The 17,432-nt window shown below is 52.1% G+C and overlaps 1 protein-coding gene across 5 annotated transcripts in view; it reads right to left on the bottom strand.

Annotated features, from left to right (window-relative positions):
- The window catches only part of CTIF (cap binding complex dependent translation initiation factor), a 283,887-nt gene that overhangs the window by 134,326 nt on the left and 132,129 nt on the right, over positions 1–17,432 (bottom strand). For all 5 annotated transcript variants that reach the window (XM_079108994.1, XM_079108993.1, XM_079108995.1 and 2 more), the window contains one exon: positions 5,884–5,960. In XM_079108994.1, the coding sequence (XP_078965120.1) occupies positions 5,884–5,960 (77 nt within the window). The remainder of the gene's footprint in view (positions 1–5,883; positions 5,961–17,432) is intronic.

Below are 17,432 nucleotides of genomic sequence, written 5' to 3'. Positions count from 1 at the left end.
AGGGATGGGGCAACACTGGCCATCACAAGAGAACTCGTGTGAGGTCATAAGTGGCCCCTGACCATGTCTTAGGAATCCCGGAGAATAGATAAAATAAATTTTAGGTAAGAGCTGGACTGGGCTAAGGGATGCAGAGACAGCCAGGAAAACATTATTTGTCCATGAGGGTGCTTCTGAGAGAAACCCACATTGGAACCAGTAGACTCCGTACAGAAGACCCACCCTCACCCAGGTGGATGGGCATCATCTGATCTGTTGAGGATGTGCACAGAACAAAAAGGCAGAGGAAGGGTGACATCACCCTCTCTTCCTGAGGGGCATATCCATACTCCCTGCCCTCAGACTTCGGAAGTCCAGTCCTCAGTCCTTGGACTCATACTGGATTACACCCCTGGCTTCCCCCGGTGATGCTGGAACACATGCTGGACTGGGGTCACTGGGATGGCTTGGCCTCCATAATCCCATGAGCTAAGCCCCATAATCTCTCCTGCACTCTCTCTGTAAAGATTAGCTACGTGTATATAGTTTCAATTGTCAAAAACTGCAGATAAACAAATATCTCTCCCAAAGGGACTTCCAAATAGATGGTTTGGAAGAAACCACTAGGACAGGTTCATAGTCCAAATCATGGCCAGGCCAAATCTGCAAATATTTTGGGAAAGGATTACACTCAGGGAATCCTGCAATCACCAAGATTTAAGGGCATTTCAAGGGGCTTATCCCATCACTCTGTCCTGGGATGTGTCCCATACACTGAAAATTTGAATTGAGACGTCATTTGTATGCCACAAGATTGAATCCTTTAAGGCATAGATTCAAATCTTAAAGTCTATTTGCAAAGTCGTACGCCCATCCCCACTAACTCCAGACATCCTATCTGCTTTTATCAGTGTCTTGAATACCATCACAAAGAACGTGCAAAATCAAATCTGAAGACTGATATTCCAGGAGTTTCTGTACATATTGGCTGAGGAAGAGAGGGAGGGACACTATTCTTAATTGCTCCACAACGAGAGAACACTGAGCTCTAGCCATAGTTGATGGTAGACAGAAGCTGTGACCTTCTGCACTACCCAGAACGTGGCCCAGCTCTGCATCCCTCTCTCCTGCCTCTTGTTCAGTGTAGCCACTGATGCTCGCTGGGACGGTCAAGGTATTCTTTTCTTCTTCCTTTCCATCTGCTTTGCCATGAACCAAATTAACTCTTCCAAGACTTCACTTAATGAAGCAAATTAATTTGGAGAACAGCTGTCCTGTCTCCCTGGCCACACTGGTGGTCATCGTGCAATGGACGGCTAATGCCTCCATTAGCTGCCTTACTCTAATTGCTGAGAGCTGGGTTTTGGAGTCTGCACGGTCTACTGAGACTCCTAACAGCCTGGCCCGGGGACCATCAGAGCCTGCAGGTTCTGACTTCTCTCTCCTACTAAGCTCTGTCGGGGCAGTGAGTCCCACCCGTCTGTCTCTGTTTTCAGGGACAGTATGGGTGACTGACTTCTGGTGGGGGGGGATCCCTGCCCCAGCGCCTTCCTAGCCATGGAATTCACGTGCCTCTTATCCCTCGCCCTCCCATCTCCCCTCCGAATGCTCCTCCAGTCTCACTGGTGATTAATCACCACCTCCTCCTGGATGCATTCCAGAACCACCCCATGATGGCTCCTGTTCTGAGCCACCTCTGTATTAGGGCACACACACTCCACAGGCAAGCACCACATTCAGCCTGATTGTGGAACAAGCGTGCATCATACAAGCTCCACCTCAGGTCATTGAGAGCAGGGGCCACACCTCAGACTCTGGTGCTCTCTGGGAAACAGCAACCCACACCAAGGACGGTTCCATCAATCCAAGTTGGTGAGTTTAAAAGCATTTCACTGTGGGGCTGGCTGTGACAGGGCACCCATGTCCCCTTCAGGAAGGAAGGAGGCACTCCCCTGCAACCCCCTACAGAAACTGCCCTGGGTGAAGACAGCGGCTCAGCCTGAGGTTCCGCCTCCTTTCCCCCTGGCCCTGTCCATCACTCCATCTTGGGTCAACTCTAAAGTGTTCCCAACTCCAGAACTCGCCATCAAGTCTCTGGTGTGGGTCAACTTCAGCCCAGTCCTTTACTTCTACACAGATGGATCCCAAGGCATTCCTTAAAAAGCTAATCTCCATCCCAGAATCCGTTTCCCAGGGAACGTAGACTATGGCGTTCATCTCCTCAGTCTGTTTAGTTCTTAAAATGGAGCTGGGGATGGGGCATGGGGGGGGGGGCTGAGGAAATCCTCTGTCCCTTTCCCAGAGGACACCACTCAAGGTAAACAGAGGCCATGATCCCAGACTTCAGCCTTCTAGTGAATTTGCTCCTCTGCGCTGCATGCTGGGGGCAGAGAGCTTTGGGAGGAAGCAGATAAACCTTGGCAGACTCCCTTCCAAGTTGCGACTCTCCACCTATTGGGAGGAAAGAGCACCTGGACCACGCTGTTCTCTGGGGAATGCACCGAGTACTCATTTATTATGTCTCGATTACAACATGCATAACTCGGTCTGAAATTGCTGTCTTTTATGAGCTTCCCAAAATAAACAAGTTGTTATCAGTCGTCCAAAAATTGAGAACATTTTTAAGGAGAAAACCTTTGAACTGTCCAAGATCTTAATTTTTTTTCCCTGCAAAATGGGCGTGAGGTGGGAAGACATCCACAACTCAGTTTCTATCACAGGGGTCCCTGAAGCAGCCCATGGAAGGGGCGCAGACCCTGGAGGAGATGGCTACCACGGAAGGGCTCTCCTGGCCTGCCTGTTGCACTTGGGAAGGCCATGACTTAGAGACCAAGCTTTCATCGTTGATTTAGGAGAGGGCCCACGACTGATCCTGGTGTCCTGGCCCTGGAGGGGTTGCAGGGCAAGGCTTTCTGGGTTCACAAGAAAACCTGGCCCACTCTGGGGTGGTGGGTGAGTAGCATCTCCTCTGCACATTGCCTGGCAATGCTTGCTGGCCACCTGGATCCCTCTCTGACCTGACAGTGGGCTGACCATTCCTGGGTGCTTTACAAGAACGAGTTCCTTCAAGTCTCCCAATTAGTGAACGTACTATATGGAAGAGGTAATAGAGCTTTCTAGATGTGAAACAATTTGCCAATGTCCCAGCGTTGGTGAGTGAGGGGGTGGGATTCACATCCAGCCTCTAATTCCAGGGCGTGAACCACACTGCGACATTATGCAGCTTTCTAACAGCCTCTGACTGAGGCAAGTGGGAAATAAAGGCAGTCAGCGCGCAGAAACACCCCGAGAGCAGCTGCAACTGGACGTGGTGCAGACTGCCTTGAAGATGGTTTTGTGGGCGTCACACAATCCTATCCTCAGCTGCACACCTGTGCTACACTCAGTCTGCAGCTACCAGATCCCAACTCAAGTCGCCGTGCAGGAAGACAAGGCCACAGACTCCTGTAGGCAATCCGAGGAGAACCACAGAGACACCCAAGGATCTAGCTGGCCACCTCCCTCCATGCAACAGCGGGGACATCACAGACACTATACAGATGCTGGCTGTGTCCCTCTGACACCAAACCTGACTTTGGTCACCTCTTCCCCCTTTTGCCATGGGATATAATCATGGAATGCAAGCCCCTCTTGTTGTGGTTTAAGCCCCAAGTAGGATAACCTGCTGGACAGAAGTGCTGACCATCAAGGTCAAACAAAGGTTTAGCAAGGCCACTTGTGAGGATAATCAACCAGGAGGACTGGGGTTGGCCTGATAAGGATTCAGCGACCCCCTGCTTTTAGCAATGAGGTCCTTAAACTACATGGCTGCCTGCCCCTCTCTTGCAAGCCCCCATGGCTTGGGGACTCCAAGATGACTCAGGTCGCCAGCGACGGACTGTACTGTGTTCCAGTATGGGAATGAGGTGGGGCGCCTGACTAGCTTGGCCTTAGCGCGCATCTGCTAACCTTAATTGTAGTCTGACCCCAATGGTTGAGACGTTCGATCCTTGAGTCTGTCATGGGTCCAGTTTAAGATTCTCTCCTTTTGTCTCAACTGACTTCCTCTAGTTTGGAGCCCAGGGAACAGAGAGGCAGCCACCCTTGCCCGTCTGTGTAAATCTTTCACGAGTTTCAGAGTGGATGTTCTTTCCTCTTCCCTGGCCCCAGCCCTCCAGCTCTCCTCCTCCAGGACATACTTTCCGTCCCTTTAATCATCTTTATTGCCTCGCTCTGGATGCTGGCCCAGCCCACATCCTTTGCGAGGTGAGCTGACCTACCCCGGGCATTTGCTACCATGAGCGCGGCTCGGAGCTTCCCGGTCCTTGCGTGTCGAGCATGCTCCTCTTCCTACATTCCTGGGTCATGCTGCTGTTTTCCGGAGGCCTGCCCCAGTCCAGGGGACTCCCATGGAGCAAGGCGATCTGGCCCAGGGAAGGGACATTGTGGGCTGACCTGGATGCCATTGCCTGGGCCAGGAGAAGCAGTCAAATTTGGAAGCCTGGGGACTCTCCCTGCCTTTGAGACACATATTCTGGGGAAGGGGAGGAGGGGCATAAAGCTTCTGGTCTCCCTGCCACCCCCAAGCCCTTGCACTCCGTTCCTCCTCTAGGGGTGTTTCTTCCCTCTGCCAGGAACCCAGAAACCAGGACGTGGCCTGTGTGGTGCTGCCCAGCAGAGGCAGCTCACACAATGCAATTAGCTGTACTCTGGCCACAGCGGGAGCAGGGCTCAGTCCAACTCTCCAGGCTCAAGTTTCCCTTTTGATGCCTGGTGGTTCCACATAAAGTGCCTGGTGGTTCCGACTCCTAAGCCAGGGCGGCCTGCCTCCCAGCTAGTTGGACATTTACTGTCCTCTGTGAATGTTTTCAGACTCACTAAATCCACTATTGGATGACAAGCCTTCTGGGTACCGCGTCCTCCTCCCACCCTGAGAGCTGTGGCCACCACCTAATACCCGGTGCTCAGGGCCTGCATGCGGAGGGAAGGGCTGGAGACACTGGTCAGCCGCAGCTCTGAGTCTCAGGAGGCGGCCACACAGCACAAAGGCAGGCACCCCTCATTTTCTGAGTGAGGGATGTCAGCTGGCTGTTTCCCATCTCTCAGAGAACATTCTCTGTTCACTAAAGGTAAAACCACAAGACAGCACCTTCATCTAAGAATAAATTCCCTATAGGGAACACATCATTTTAATTCCTCGGGCATAAGCCTTTTTGTTCCTTCTTTCTTTTTTTGGATTTCCATCCAGAAATAATTTATGCACATTCAAGCAAAAAATACGCTCCCACCCCCCCTGTGCACAAATGGTCACACGCAACAAATATTGTTCCGCACCTGGATTTTTTTTTTTTTTTTTCACTTAAACTACAGCATGAAGACTCTTCCATATAAGAAAGCCCATGGAAAATAAATGCACGCGTTTCCCAGAGGGCCAATCTCGGTTGCTTGTTCTTGCCCAGGCCACCTCACCAGTCCTTTCCTGTTCCCCGATGGTCACCCAGGATTCTGAGCTCCACAGGAGAGCCTGGTTCACTGCTCCAGGTTTGGGAACAGCAGCACTGTCTACTGCTGATCTGTGTTGCCTGTTGCAGCGTTGCTGGCAGTCACAGGGACAACTCCCCGCATCAGGGAGAAGGAAAACCAGATATCCTTGAACTTGTGAGCTCCGGGAGCCTCCTGGAGGCCATATCTCAAAACACAGAGCCAGCAGGTTTGTGCTTTGCTGGACTCTTGAAGGGATCTCATCTCTGGGCCACGGGTGCTGTGTGGGAATCTGACTGGCAGTCAACCGTGCCGCCAACGTACGACCCTCATCTCATAGATGTCAATCAATGACAGCTCAAACACAACACGGGCCAGGGCGGAAGAATCCACAGACACCCACGCAGGAAAAGAAGACCCTGTGCTCACTGGGGTCTCTCCTACCTTCGATCGTTTCTCCTCCTCCGGAACAGCTTCTTGGTGTGTGCAATCTCCACTTCATGGGGCATAGGGTGGTAGCCCTGTGACATAGGGAGAGAGCCGGGTGTGAATAACTTCTGCAGGACAGCAGAGAACATCAGGGATGGCACTGACCATAAAGGGATCCAGGGCAACTGGGCACAATGGCACATGGCTGTAATCCCAGCAGCTCAGGAGACTGAGACAGGAGGATCTTGAGTTCAAAGTCAGCCTCAGCAAAAGCGAGGTGCTAAGCAACTCAGTGAGACTCTGTCTCTAAATAAAATACAAAATAGGGCTAGGGATGTGGCTCAGTAGTTGAATGACTCTAGGTTAAACCCTGGCACCCCCTCAAAACAAAACAAAACAAAAACACAAAAGTATCCAGGACAGGAGTGTGGGAGCAGCCAGACTGTGACCACCAATCAGACCAGAGAGTGGAAGACACTAGTTAATTAATTTCCCACAGGCTAAGGATGCTAGAATCCCAGACTCAAAAGAGGGGGAAGAAGAGGACCTTATAATTCATCCTATCCAAGTCTGCAAATCTAGGTGAGGATACTCGTGTCCAGAGCACTGAGTGAGCTGTTCGAATCTTGCAGAGAGCAGGCTGTGGAGCCAGGGCTGTCCACACCTGCAACCTTGGCTGGGAACTGAGCCCTGGAAGGCAGACCAGTGGGACCCTCGTGGTGGAGCCTCAATCCAGAGGGCTGTTTGTGTCCATAGGCCAGGAACGCTGTCACTGGCTGTGGGATGGGGACAAGATCCTTCTCCAAACTCCCAGTTCCTAACAAAATGGACATGATACTTCTTTCTACTCTGGACTATTGAGACGACCAGGAGCTGAAGTCTGTTAACCCTGAGCTTCAAGCAGGGGAAGAGAGTCTCCCAAACCCAGGCCAGGCTGCCCTGTGGGATTTTACCCCAAATCTTTTCTTTATATTGCCTGGGAAGTGTTTAAAGAAAACATGCAAATAGTTAAATGCCTTTTTAAACTTTGAAGGAGGGACTGGGAAAGATTCTAAGGATTTTTTTTTTTTTTTTTTTTTTTTTGTAAAATGCCCTCATGCCAACAATTTATACCCTGACATCAAGGTTGGAAAAAGATCTACTTATGATGCAGGGTTGATCCTGCCAAATGCCAGGCCTGGGCAGAATTACTTGCAAAAGCTGGGATGATGGCCAGTTCTGTTCTTCCCACCTTCCCACCACCTCCACCTGCACTGGGAAAGTGTCCCAGCAGGAATATGGCAGAGGACTGCCACTGCACTGTGAGCAGCCCAGGATGGAACAGGGCCTGGGGGTCTTGGAGGGTAGTCTGACTTGGGCACAGGAGGCCTGAGAATAGGCCCTAACACAGATCTACCACCTGAGTGTGCCTCCACACCACTTGGGGAATAGAAAGCCGCAGAGGCCAGTCTGCTGGAGGGTGGTCCGTGGGTATCTATTTGGCCCTCGCCCTCACTTTGTGGGCAGGGAAACCAAGGTCCAGAGAGGCCATGCAGAGAATAAGAGACGGAAGCTCTGTGGTTGTAGCCCTGACCCCCTGGGGGGTACACAGACCTCTGAATTGGGGTTCCACAAGTTGGGTCCCACTAGTCTGTCTTCAGGGTGCTCAGCCCCCAACCAAGGGTGGAGATGGGGGTACTGGCAGCCCTGACTGTGCTGGGACTGGCCAATTTGGGAGAGGTCCCCAGAAGGGTAATGGAAGACAACAGGTCAGGAGGACACAGGGACCTTGGAGTTATGGCCACTTGGTCCAGACACCTACTGAGTCCAGGGAGGGAAAGACACATTTCAAACTGTATTTTAGTGACATTCCTCCCCCACCCAGCCCCTGTCTCCCTTGCCTCCAACAATCTAGCCAAAAGGCATGAATGAATTCCTGACTCCAGGCAGTCACAATGGGCCTCTGGGGAGTTAGGATGTGCTTTGTTTAATAGTTTCTCAAAGGATATTGTTTGTTTTCTTTAATACAAAATACAAACAAGGAAAAACTGTAAGTCTTCCCCTCTCACTTCCCCTCTCCCACCCTGACAAGCTCCAGACCGACCTTTCCCTCCCTCCCTCCCTCCCTTCCTCCCTCTTTCCCTCCCTCCCTCACAGCCTCTCCAGGTCACTTCAGGAACACACTGGGTGTGCCCCAAGTAGACAATGGACAGGAAGCCGAGGCTCCCTCCCGAGCTGGCGGCAGACTGGGATCTCAGCTCGAGGCTGGACAGACGGAGCTGCCTGCAGCACTTGGCGTAATCGGGGCCAGGAGGTGCCAGCCTCCTCAACAAGGCCTCGGAGTCCTGGGCTCTGACCCACATCCTGGCTCTGCCCCCCACACCGAGGGCGGCCATGGAGAGCTGCCCTCTGGACACACCTCAGCATGGATCCTAACTCTTCCCTGGGACTCAGGGAGATCATCCAGGCATGAAAGAAGTGCCCCTCATCAGTTGATCTTGAGGAAATAGCTGCCCTAAAATGTGACCAGTGAGGCAGGGCTGGCCAGGGTAGCATGTCCTAGACAAGGGCACCATGATAGGAATGAGGGGAATAGGCATAGGAATAGGGAAGGAGCTCCTGGTGGCCTGGCCAGGGACAATGGAGTTCTGGTTTTAGACCAGAGACCCCTTCCTGGTTTCCAGACAGGGCTCACCCCTCCAGTGGAAAGCATGAAACTAAGCTGGCTCGTCAGAACCATCCTTTAAGAGAAACCGGTGGCCTTGGCTCTGATTCTTTGCTCAACAAATCTGTCCACTTCCTGCTCTGAAACAGCCGAGGTGGACATCAGTCCAGGTATGAACTCCCCGCTCCCTGAGTGCCAGAACCAGCCCTCAGGTCTAGCAGCTGGCCAGTCTGCAGCAGACATGCCTCTGCCACCACCCGGACAGCCACCAGGCCCTGCCTGCTCTTGCCCAGCTTCCTTACATGAGCCATCCCTGCCTCCTGCCCCACCATGGCTCCGAGACCTGACTGCAGGTCCCGTCTGTCTGACCTCTTCCTATCACCAAGTGGGCCTGGGAGACAAGCAGATTACATAAACAGCCTCTTCAGGGAGGGAGAGGGGAGGATGCTCCTTCCACGTGCCGTGTGCACACAGTGCATGTGAAACACGCACACACGTGTCTGCACACACAGACACAGACACACAGACACACACACACAGACACACACACACACACACACACACACACACACACACATACACCCCACCGGAGGGCAGCACAGGTATAAGAGGCAGCGCGGAGGGGCAGCACATTACTGCTCAGGTTGCAAAAACATGTTATGTAAAATCAGCCTGTTCTGGGGCAGGAGGCTGAAATCTCCCAACCTGGCGCAGTGGGCATTTCTGAGGGATTAAGGGCAGCCAGCAGAGCGCTGGTCCAGAACTTCAGCCCTGACAGTTAATGATCCCAGCCTGGGAGAGCTGGGGTCTTGCCCTGAGATGATGACTACAGAAAATCCACCTTGGGTCTACAGGCGTGGGTGAGGGGAGGAAGAGCGAGGGAAACCACCCAGCAGAGAGCGGGGTGCTGGTGGCTCTGAGACCCGCTGCCATCACGATGGGAGTGCCGAGCCTCCACAGGCCACAGGCTTCCACCCACCGCCCACCATCCCGACAGCCACCACCTCTCCATTCATCGCCCTACTCCATCAGTACTGTGGACACGGCACTGGGGAAAAATGGGCAAGCGTTGGTTCTTACACAGCACAGGTTCCAGGGAAGAGAGAGGCAAGATGTCATGTTTGGCTGTGGAGCAAAACGAGGCAGGACAAGGGGATGAGAGAAGAAGGGGTGGAGTGGGGTGCGGTGGGTGGTCAGGAAGCCCTCTCGTCCAGGGAATAGTTAACATCCGTCCACCTATCACCCACCCAGCCCACCACCCCTGGTTATTCTTCATCTACTAAACACCCCAGGGCTGCTGCAAGCTCGCGTACCAAATGGAGAAGACCCAGATGAAGAAGACCCAGTCCTAATTCTAGCAGGACTCCAAGGGACACACACGGCTGATGCCTGCCATGCATACAGAAGAGGTTGAACAGACCAGAGGAAGACTTCATCAAGGATGCGATACCTGCACTGAGCCCTAAGGCATTCCAGGGGCACCAGAGAGGGGACAGTGTGTTGCAAATTAAAAACCTGCCAGAGTCACGGCCATGTGTGGAGGGTGCCTGGCCCAGCAGGAGAGTGGGGAGGCACCCAGCACTCCAGGGGACCAGCACTGGGACTCCTATCCACTGTGACTGGCTTGGGGCCACATGCATAGTCCTCTTCACCCCAGCACTAGGTAGAATCGTGTCCCTCCATGAGAGTTATTGGAGACCTAATCCTGGTACTTGTGAATATGACCTTATTTGGAAACCAGGTCTTTGCACATGGAATCGGGTTAAGATGAGGGATTAAGTTGGGTCTTACAATCAATGACTTTATAGAATAAGGAAATCGGACACAGAGGAAACAGCAGTCACAGAGGGAGAGGGCCCAGGAAGATGGAGGCGGGGACTACAGCCCTGCGGCAGCAGGCCAAGGCGCACCGAGGACCACGGGAGCGTCTGAACACTGGGAAGAGGCGAGGAAGGCTTCTCCCCTGGCACTGCTGACACCTGATGCCTCAGAACCACGAGACCACACACTCCTGTGGCTTTAAGCCACCCGATTTGTGGTCACTTGCTCTGGCAGCCCCAGGAAACTCATGCAGCCCTTGCCCTCCCATCCACGTTCTATCCCCAGCCCGGGTCCCTGGCCCTGGGACTGCCTCCCCCCACAGCTCATCTGCTCCCTCCATGTCACCAGCTGACTCCTCCTGGGGGGTCCTTTGGGACTGTTTGGCGCATGGGGTTGCCCCAAGTCTGACAGCCCTTAGTGAGCAGGAAGCACAGTCCCCCCCATGCACTACTGCAGGACTCCCGAGATGGCACCCCGCGGGGCTGCTCCACAGGTGGATGTCAGGCTGCAGCCAGAGACTCACAATCTGTCAACAGCCGCCATGCTGCCCAGTTCTCCACCCTCACAACGCTTCTGTCTGTCCAAGAAAAAGGACTTGAGCTGTAGAGAGCAGGCAGGAATGAGGGTGGTCCCCCAGCAGGAACGTCTGCCTACGCAGAAGGTGCTGCTGACCCAGGCCCATGCCTCAGCTCTAGAAGGATGCCTGGCACATAGTAGATGATAACTAAATATTTGTTGGATAAAAAATAAGGGAAAATAGGGAAGAAGAGAACAAGAACCTCGTTTTGGTACAAGCTGCTCTGCTGAACCAGGGCTCGACAGAAGCATCAGCAGGGTGGTGCTGGCTGGCCGTGGCGGTCGCAGAGGGAGCTCTTGGGTCTTGGCTGGGGCCATTTGCCCACTCTTTACTTCATACACCCCAAAGCAGGGCCTTTAGGACTTAACCCACCCTGGTGGGGCTGAGAGTCTACAGTCAGGGAGTTGGCCTGTGGGCCCCAACCTTCTCCTCCTCTAGGTAGAGAAATTCTAGAAAGAAAGGCCACCAAGTCACTTTACCCTCCACTCTTTGGGTGGGTGGGACAGGGTGCCCTGGATGCTGCTGTGCCTGATTTCCCCTCCTTCTGCCTCCAAGAGGCTTTGAAGTGTCCCACAGAGCTGAAGTCCATGGTCTGCTGCTTCATGAAACCTTATGCATTACTTAAGTTTCAAGGAAGATTTTCCTGGTGTTTCCATGATCTTTGACCTTTGGCCATTGACCATGGACCTGAGTTCAGTAGAAATCATCCCAGCCTAACTCTCTCATAGGTCTGTTACCTTTCTGTTTCCCACACACCAGCTATTCAAAAAGGGGGGCTGGGAAGCATTACACACATGCAAGAAAGTCTTCCTCTCGGTGTGTGGATCCCTCCCAGACGGAGATCTGGCCCAGCAGCACGCCGCTCGGGCCTTTATTATGAGGCAGGAAGTGCTGAGGCTGGAAAAGAAGACTGAGGGCCCAGCCCAGGCAGAAGGCGTGCTGCAGGGTCTTGGGCAGCAGGGGGCTCTTGACCAGGCAAGCTCTCCTTTCCCCCTGGGGACATACTGGTCTGTCCCCATGGTGCCTGGATAGAGACCCTCTCTCCTGGCCTTTTGGAAAACACAGTCCCTCTCCTGGTCTTCATGAGTTTGCAAATTGACCCCAGCCCCCAAGTTCCTGTCCCTACCATGAATGCTTATTTTAAATACATGGAAACTAAGGGCTTCCTTCTCTCCAGAACATTCCAGATGACCTTGAGTGGAGGGCCTCATGAATCCACTGGCACAGAACAACCAGCTGGAGGCTGGGCCACACCAGTGAGCCCCAGGCCCATGAAGCCAGGGCAGATCCTCCAGCCAAGCCCAGAGCCCGCAGCTCAGGGCTTCTCAGCTTCCCACCACGTCCAGCCCCAGGTGAAGAGGCACCCAGAGGGGTGGACCACATAAAGGAACCCTAGCCCTTGGCAACGCCAAGGGCCATAAAAACCTCGGCACAGCTCCTCTGGCGATAAGCTCCTCTCAGTAGCAGAGGCTTCCTCCTGCTGGGGGTCATGTTTTTCCATAGCTTCTAAGAAGTTATCCGACAACGTCTCCCTCCATGGGAGCAGGATGTGTGGGTCACGTCCAGGCAGAAATAAACAGGTAATGTTTCTCAGATTCCTGGAATCTCCAGGCTGCATGGTTATTCAGAGAAGCTGACCTGTTTCAGAAAGAAGGGTTGGGGTGGGCAGGCTCGCCCATGTTTAAATGTGTGGTTTTCTACTTTTTCTTTCAATTTATTTATTTTTAATCAGCAGAGACCCTTTTAGAAACAATACCCTAGCTGGAGTCCCAGTAGAAAAACATAGATAAAAGCAGACAGGGAAGAGGCCCAGAGGCTGCCCTGAGCCCTTCACGGCTGCCCGGCACCCACTTTCTCCACACTGAGTCCTGGAGCGTGAACCTCAGCCCACCGTGGATGCACAGCATGCTAGCTCCACAGTGAACAGGACGGTGTTCTAGAAGATGGCCTTCAGTTAGGAGCTGGACAGGTTCTAGAGCAGTCCACAACCCCTTGAAAAACGCACGTGAATATTTTGTCTGGGCAGGCTCCTGGCTGGGAGTCCGTGTCATCCACTCGATACCCATAGGTGTCTGCACAGGTCTGTGGTTCTGGAGCTGGGTTGCTGGACTGTGCAAGATGTCCTTGGTGCTGCTATAGTGTGGACTTGAACATCCCCCAGAGCCTGTGTTGAAGGCTTGGTCCCCAGATTGGTGCTACCAGGAGGTGGTGGAAACTTTCGGAGGTGGGGCCTGGTGGGACGTCTGAGGGGTTTTAGGGTGTGCTCTTGAAGGGGTGGTGAGGTGCATGGGCTTCCTTTCTCCTCCTCCAGCCATGTGCTGCCACCAAGATGTGCTGCCTCCTCACAGGTCCAAAGGCAAAGGGGCCACCCAATCACAGATCAACACCTCCCAAATGGAGAGCCAAAATAAGCCTTTTCATAAATTATGTCAAGTATGTTTCAGTAACAGAAAACTGATTAACAAATACTCTAAGGCAAACATCCCCCTCTCCTTTGCCCTTCGAGTTTCGTTTGTTACTGTAACTGCCAAAACACTCCTGGCTAGTACACCACACACACCCTTTAAGTGACCGGGTCCCAGCTGTTACTAAGGATGACGTTGAACAGTACCTCATGTAGCCCTCTTCTCTGGGTATAAAACTAGGATGAAAATATCAGCCCTTCCTTCCTCCTTCCCCACAACTATGAAGACCTCCTTTGATTTCAAGAGCCAACAAATTCTTCTTTTATCTTTAAAATATTTTTGAGTTGGGGTTCTATCATTTGCCACCCTCAAAATCCTAAATAATTCAGCATGATACAATACTGGATGTGGTGGCTGACACTATATTCATGATGTCATGAGAGGCACACAAGACTCGCGGACTCCTGCCTCCATGGGTAGCCACATTGGGGAAAGTCCTCTGGAAAATGTCAAATGCAAAAGACATTTACTTGTTAATTTTTGAAGGAACAGAAAATGCAGGTGAGAACAATCATACAAAGGACAGGAACTAAGAATCAAATGGGAAATGCTAGAAGGTTATTTCTATGTAAAGTGAGTAAAGTGCTGCTCCTACTGTCAATCTGCCAGTTTGCAGGTAGGGCAGTATGAGAGGGGTCTGCATGTGTGTGGGGGTGCTGGAGAGTGGCTTCGACTGCTGAAGACCCAAGGAGACCAAGAGGCTATGGGCCTTGTCCAGGGGATGAATCCAGGCCCAATAATCCAGAGGGATCCTGGAAGCAGGCCACATGGCCTCAGGATGGTGTTCCTGTGGCTCATTGACATGGGACAGTCACGGGGAATGGAACTGGGATGGACAGACGCTCTCCACTACCCAGATGACAAATATTTACCTGGAGTCCTGGAAGCACTTCTGATCTGAAGAAGACCCAGGGCAGGGACAGCTTCCTCCAAGGGTAAACTGCTTCTCACAAGGGAGAAAACACAAGTGATATATGGACTGAGACCAGCTGGTACTGGGCACCAGGCAGCTCGAGGCATCTAGGAAGCTGAGCCGCCATACAGACAAGCTGGGATAGGGGAGAAAGCCTCTCTTGTCAGCTTGACTAGGTTCTAGGTTCTCAACCTGCAGGGCCAGGCTCCGCATTGGTGCTGGGGAGGAGAGGGGACTGAAACGTGGTCTCTCCCCCAAGGGCCCAGTGCTTCATCAGGCAACACATTTTTGCTGAGGCCCACAAGGTGCCAGGAGCCCTTTTGGGAGCTGGGGATGCCACAGTGACTTGGCCATGGATAAGGAAGGGCTTCCACTTTATAAAGGGGGACCGAAGAATCAACAGAGTCAGTAGGACGCAGTTAAAAAAAAAGACACGGTTTCAGCAGATACAGTATGCTAAGAAAAAAGAAATATGAATGAGCTGATGCTTAGACTAGAGGATCAAAAAGCAACATCTGAGCCCAATCAGAATAACTAGATTGAACAGTCCAGAAAGATTCAAGGCCAAGACCAAAAAATTAAATGGGTTATTTCTGTTTATTCTTCAACATGCAAAAAGTTCAGTTTCTTTAGTTTAAATAGAGAAGTAGGCCTAGATTAGTAGTTCTCAACAGTTTGAATTTTATGAGCTAGAAAGATTAAATACTGGGGAGTCATTACATTGACTGCCTATGGACACCTCTCTACCACAACCATCAGCTCACAAAGGAAATAAAATCATGACAATCCTTTGCATGGATGCACTTCGGCTCTGTGAAGAACACACAGCGCTATCCTACAGAATGTCCTCTATTCTGTCATAACTTGCTTATCTAATGTCCTCAAATTCACCTCCATAGACCTGGAAAGAAATACCAAGTAAATCCCACATGGGCTCACGAACTCGTCAACAGAGTATGCATTATACATTTATACGCCTGTGGCACTGCGTGAAGAATGTGCTACCAAGCAAGTATGCTGAGTTTCAGGAGCAATTAAGGGTGTTTCAGGAGCAATTGTGACTACAAGTTATCATTATCACTTGAATCGATTCTCCAAGCAAATGTGAATCCACTATTTCTCTCATTTTGCTACAAACCCGTGGAAAACCTCTTTGCCTGTGCTGCCCTAAGTCACAGACTTCAGCAGCCCTGACTTCACTGGCAAGAAAGTCAAGTACACATATATATCCAAATAGCTTCTCTTCCTGTAAGTGACTTTTAATCATATCATAAACAGCTTTGATTAGGTTTTGCTTTTGAAGGACATTTTTCGGTCATTTTGTTCACTGACTCTCTCTTCCCTGGTCACCATTCTACCTTTCTTGGGCCGCTGACAAATATAATTAGTTTGGTGACCAAAAGGCAGCCACTCAGTGACCCATAACCACATGGTCCTCAGCTGCCAGTGGCTCCTGACACTGAAGTTGTCCCCCAACCCCAGGCCACATGAAAGTGAGTCCTGTGCCAAGTGCTGGGCCCTTCCCAGCTCAGCCTGCAGCTGGGCTGTCCCCTGTGACAGACTTCAGGTGGACAGGCCCTGAAGCTGAACCGCCCTGCCGCCTGAAAAGCGGAGGCCAGAAAAGCCGCTTTAGGCCATTTTCCCTGTGTGCACCCGGCGATCACGTCATCCACATGGTTGCCAAGGGTGACTCTGCTCCTTTCCTTCTGTTTTCTTTTTTACCATGGCTGTTTTCTGCAGGGTTGACCTTTGGGAGGAGAGAGCTGCCCTGCAGGGCCACTGGGCTCTGGGCACGCCCCATGCTTGGCCAGGAAGGTCAGAGAGTATGTGCTGGGCCCCAGGGATCCGCTGCCAGGCTGTGGGGAGGGGGTTGAGGGGAGCAGGGCTGGGGCGACCCACTCGAGGGCCAGGGTTGAAGGGCATGATCAGTATCCTGCTGTATCAAGGCCTTCCCAACAGGAAAGTCTTTAGGTTCACACTGTACCCCGCACATGTCATGTCTCAGGAGCCACCCAGTCAGAGGAGAAGCTTGTCATCGCTCCCACCCCTGCCAGCCTGCAGAGCCACTTTCAACTTCTGTTTATGGAAATGCATCAGAAGGAGTGCTGGGCCTGGGCCAGGACCGGGTGCTGCCCTGGGGCTTGGAGTAGCTTGGAGAATGGGCAGCTGTGGGTCTCCAAGGACCTCATGCCTTGCCACCCCCTCCCGCCAGGACACACATTCCTACCTGTAGTCCCTCGGCAGGGGCACCTTCCCACTTCTGTTCATTTCTTGAATTCTGTCCATCCTTTGCCATGAACACAAAGGCCTGTGTGCAAAGCTGACCCAGTTCTCACGAGAATGAACCCACTTAGTCGCAGAGCACATTGGACCAACTCCCGAGCACTCCATCCCGTAGCCCAAATAGTCTAGGTAGCTGCTTATGCGTTTGCCTCCCCGGCCAAGCTATATATGTTTTAGGAGCTCAGGACCACGTTTCCTTCATCTGTGGGTCCTACAGTATCTGGCACAGAGCCTTAGATACATGGGCCTCCATAATTTCTTGTTAGATGAAAAGTTAAGTTGACTGACAGCCCTGGAGGGGCCAGAGTGGGTCCATCCCCATTCCACCCGCTGTGGACCAAGAGCATTTATAGATGACCCAGTGGCCTACAGTCCGTGGCCTACAACTGGGCTATTACCTCTTGCTTTGCAAGAAGTTGGAGATAGAGGCATGGCCTCATCAGCCCACAACCTCTAGTCATAAGGCTCAGTGCTTAGTGATGTCTAGCTCTCCTTCCGTCAAAACAGAAAATGAAGGCCTGGATTTCCTCATCCACAGTCAGATTATAAGGTCTCTGAGGACAGAGGTGGTCACTCATAGGCTGCCTGGTGGCCAGGACACCATGGCATCCATTGCTCAACTCCTAGGCTTCCTCGTTTGGCACACACATCACCACTGCTGAGCAAGTCCTAGGTGAACGGCAGCCTCTGATTCTGGCCAGGCACCAGGACTGCTCACACCCCCTTGTTGAGTCTCAGTGTCTTCAGTTTAAAATGGAGAGACGGATGCCCACATTTAATTGTGAGGACTAGAAGGGGTGCTGGAAACCAAAGGAGATAGCATATAGGAATATTCATGGCCAGTTCTGAAATAAAGATTTG

This window comes from Sciurus vulgaris (genome assembly GCF_902686455.1).
Source record: "Sciurus vulgaris genome assembly, chromosome: 13".
In the NCBI taxonomy this organism is placed as follows: Eukaryota; Metazoa; Chordata; class Mammalia; order Rodentia; family Sciuridae; genus Sciurus; species Sciurus vulgaris.
Note: the sequence above shows the minus strand (reverse complement) of the source record. Positions and strands in the feature narration are given on the sequence as shown.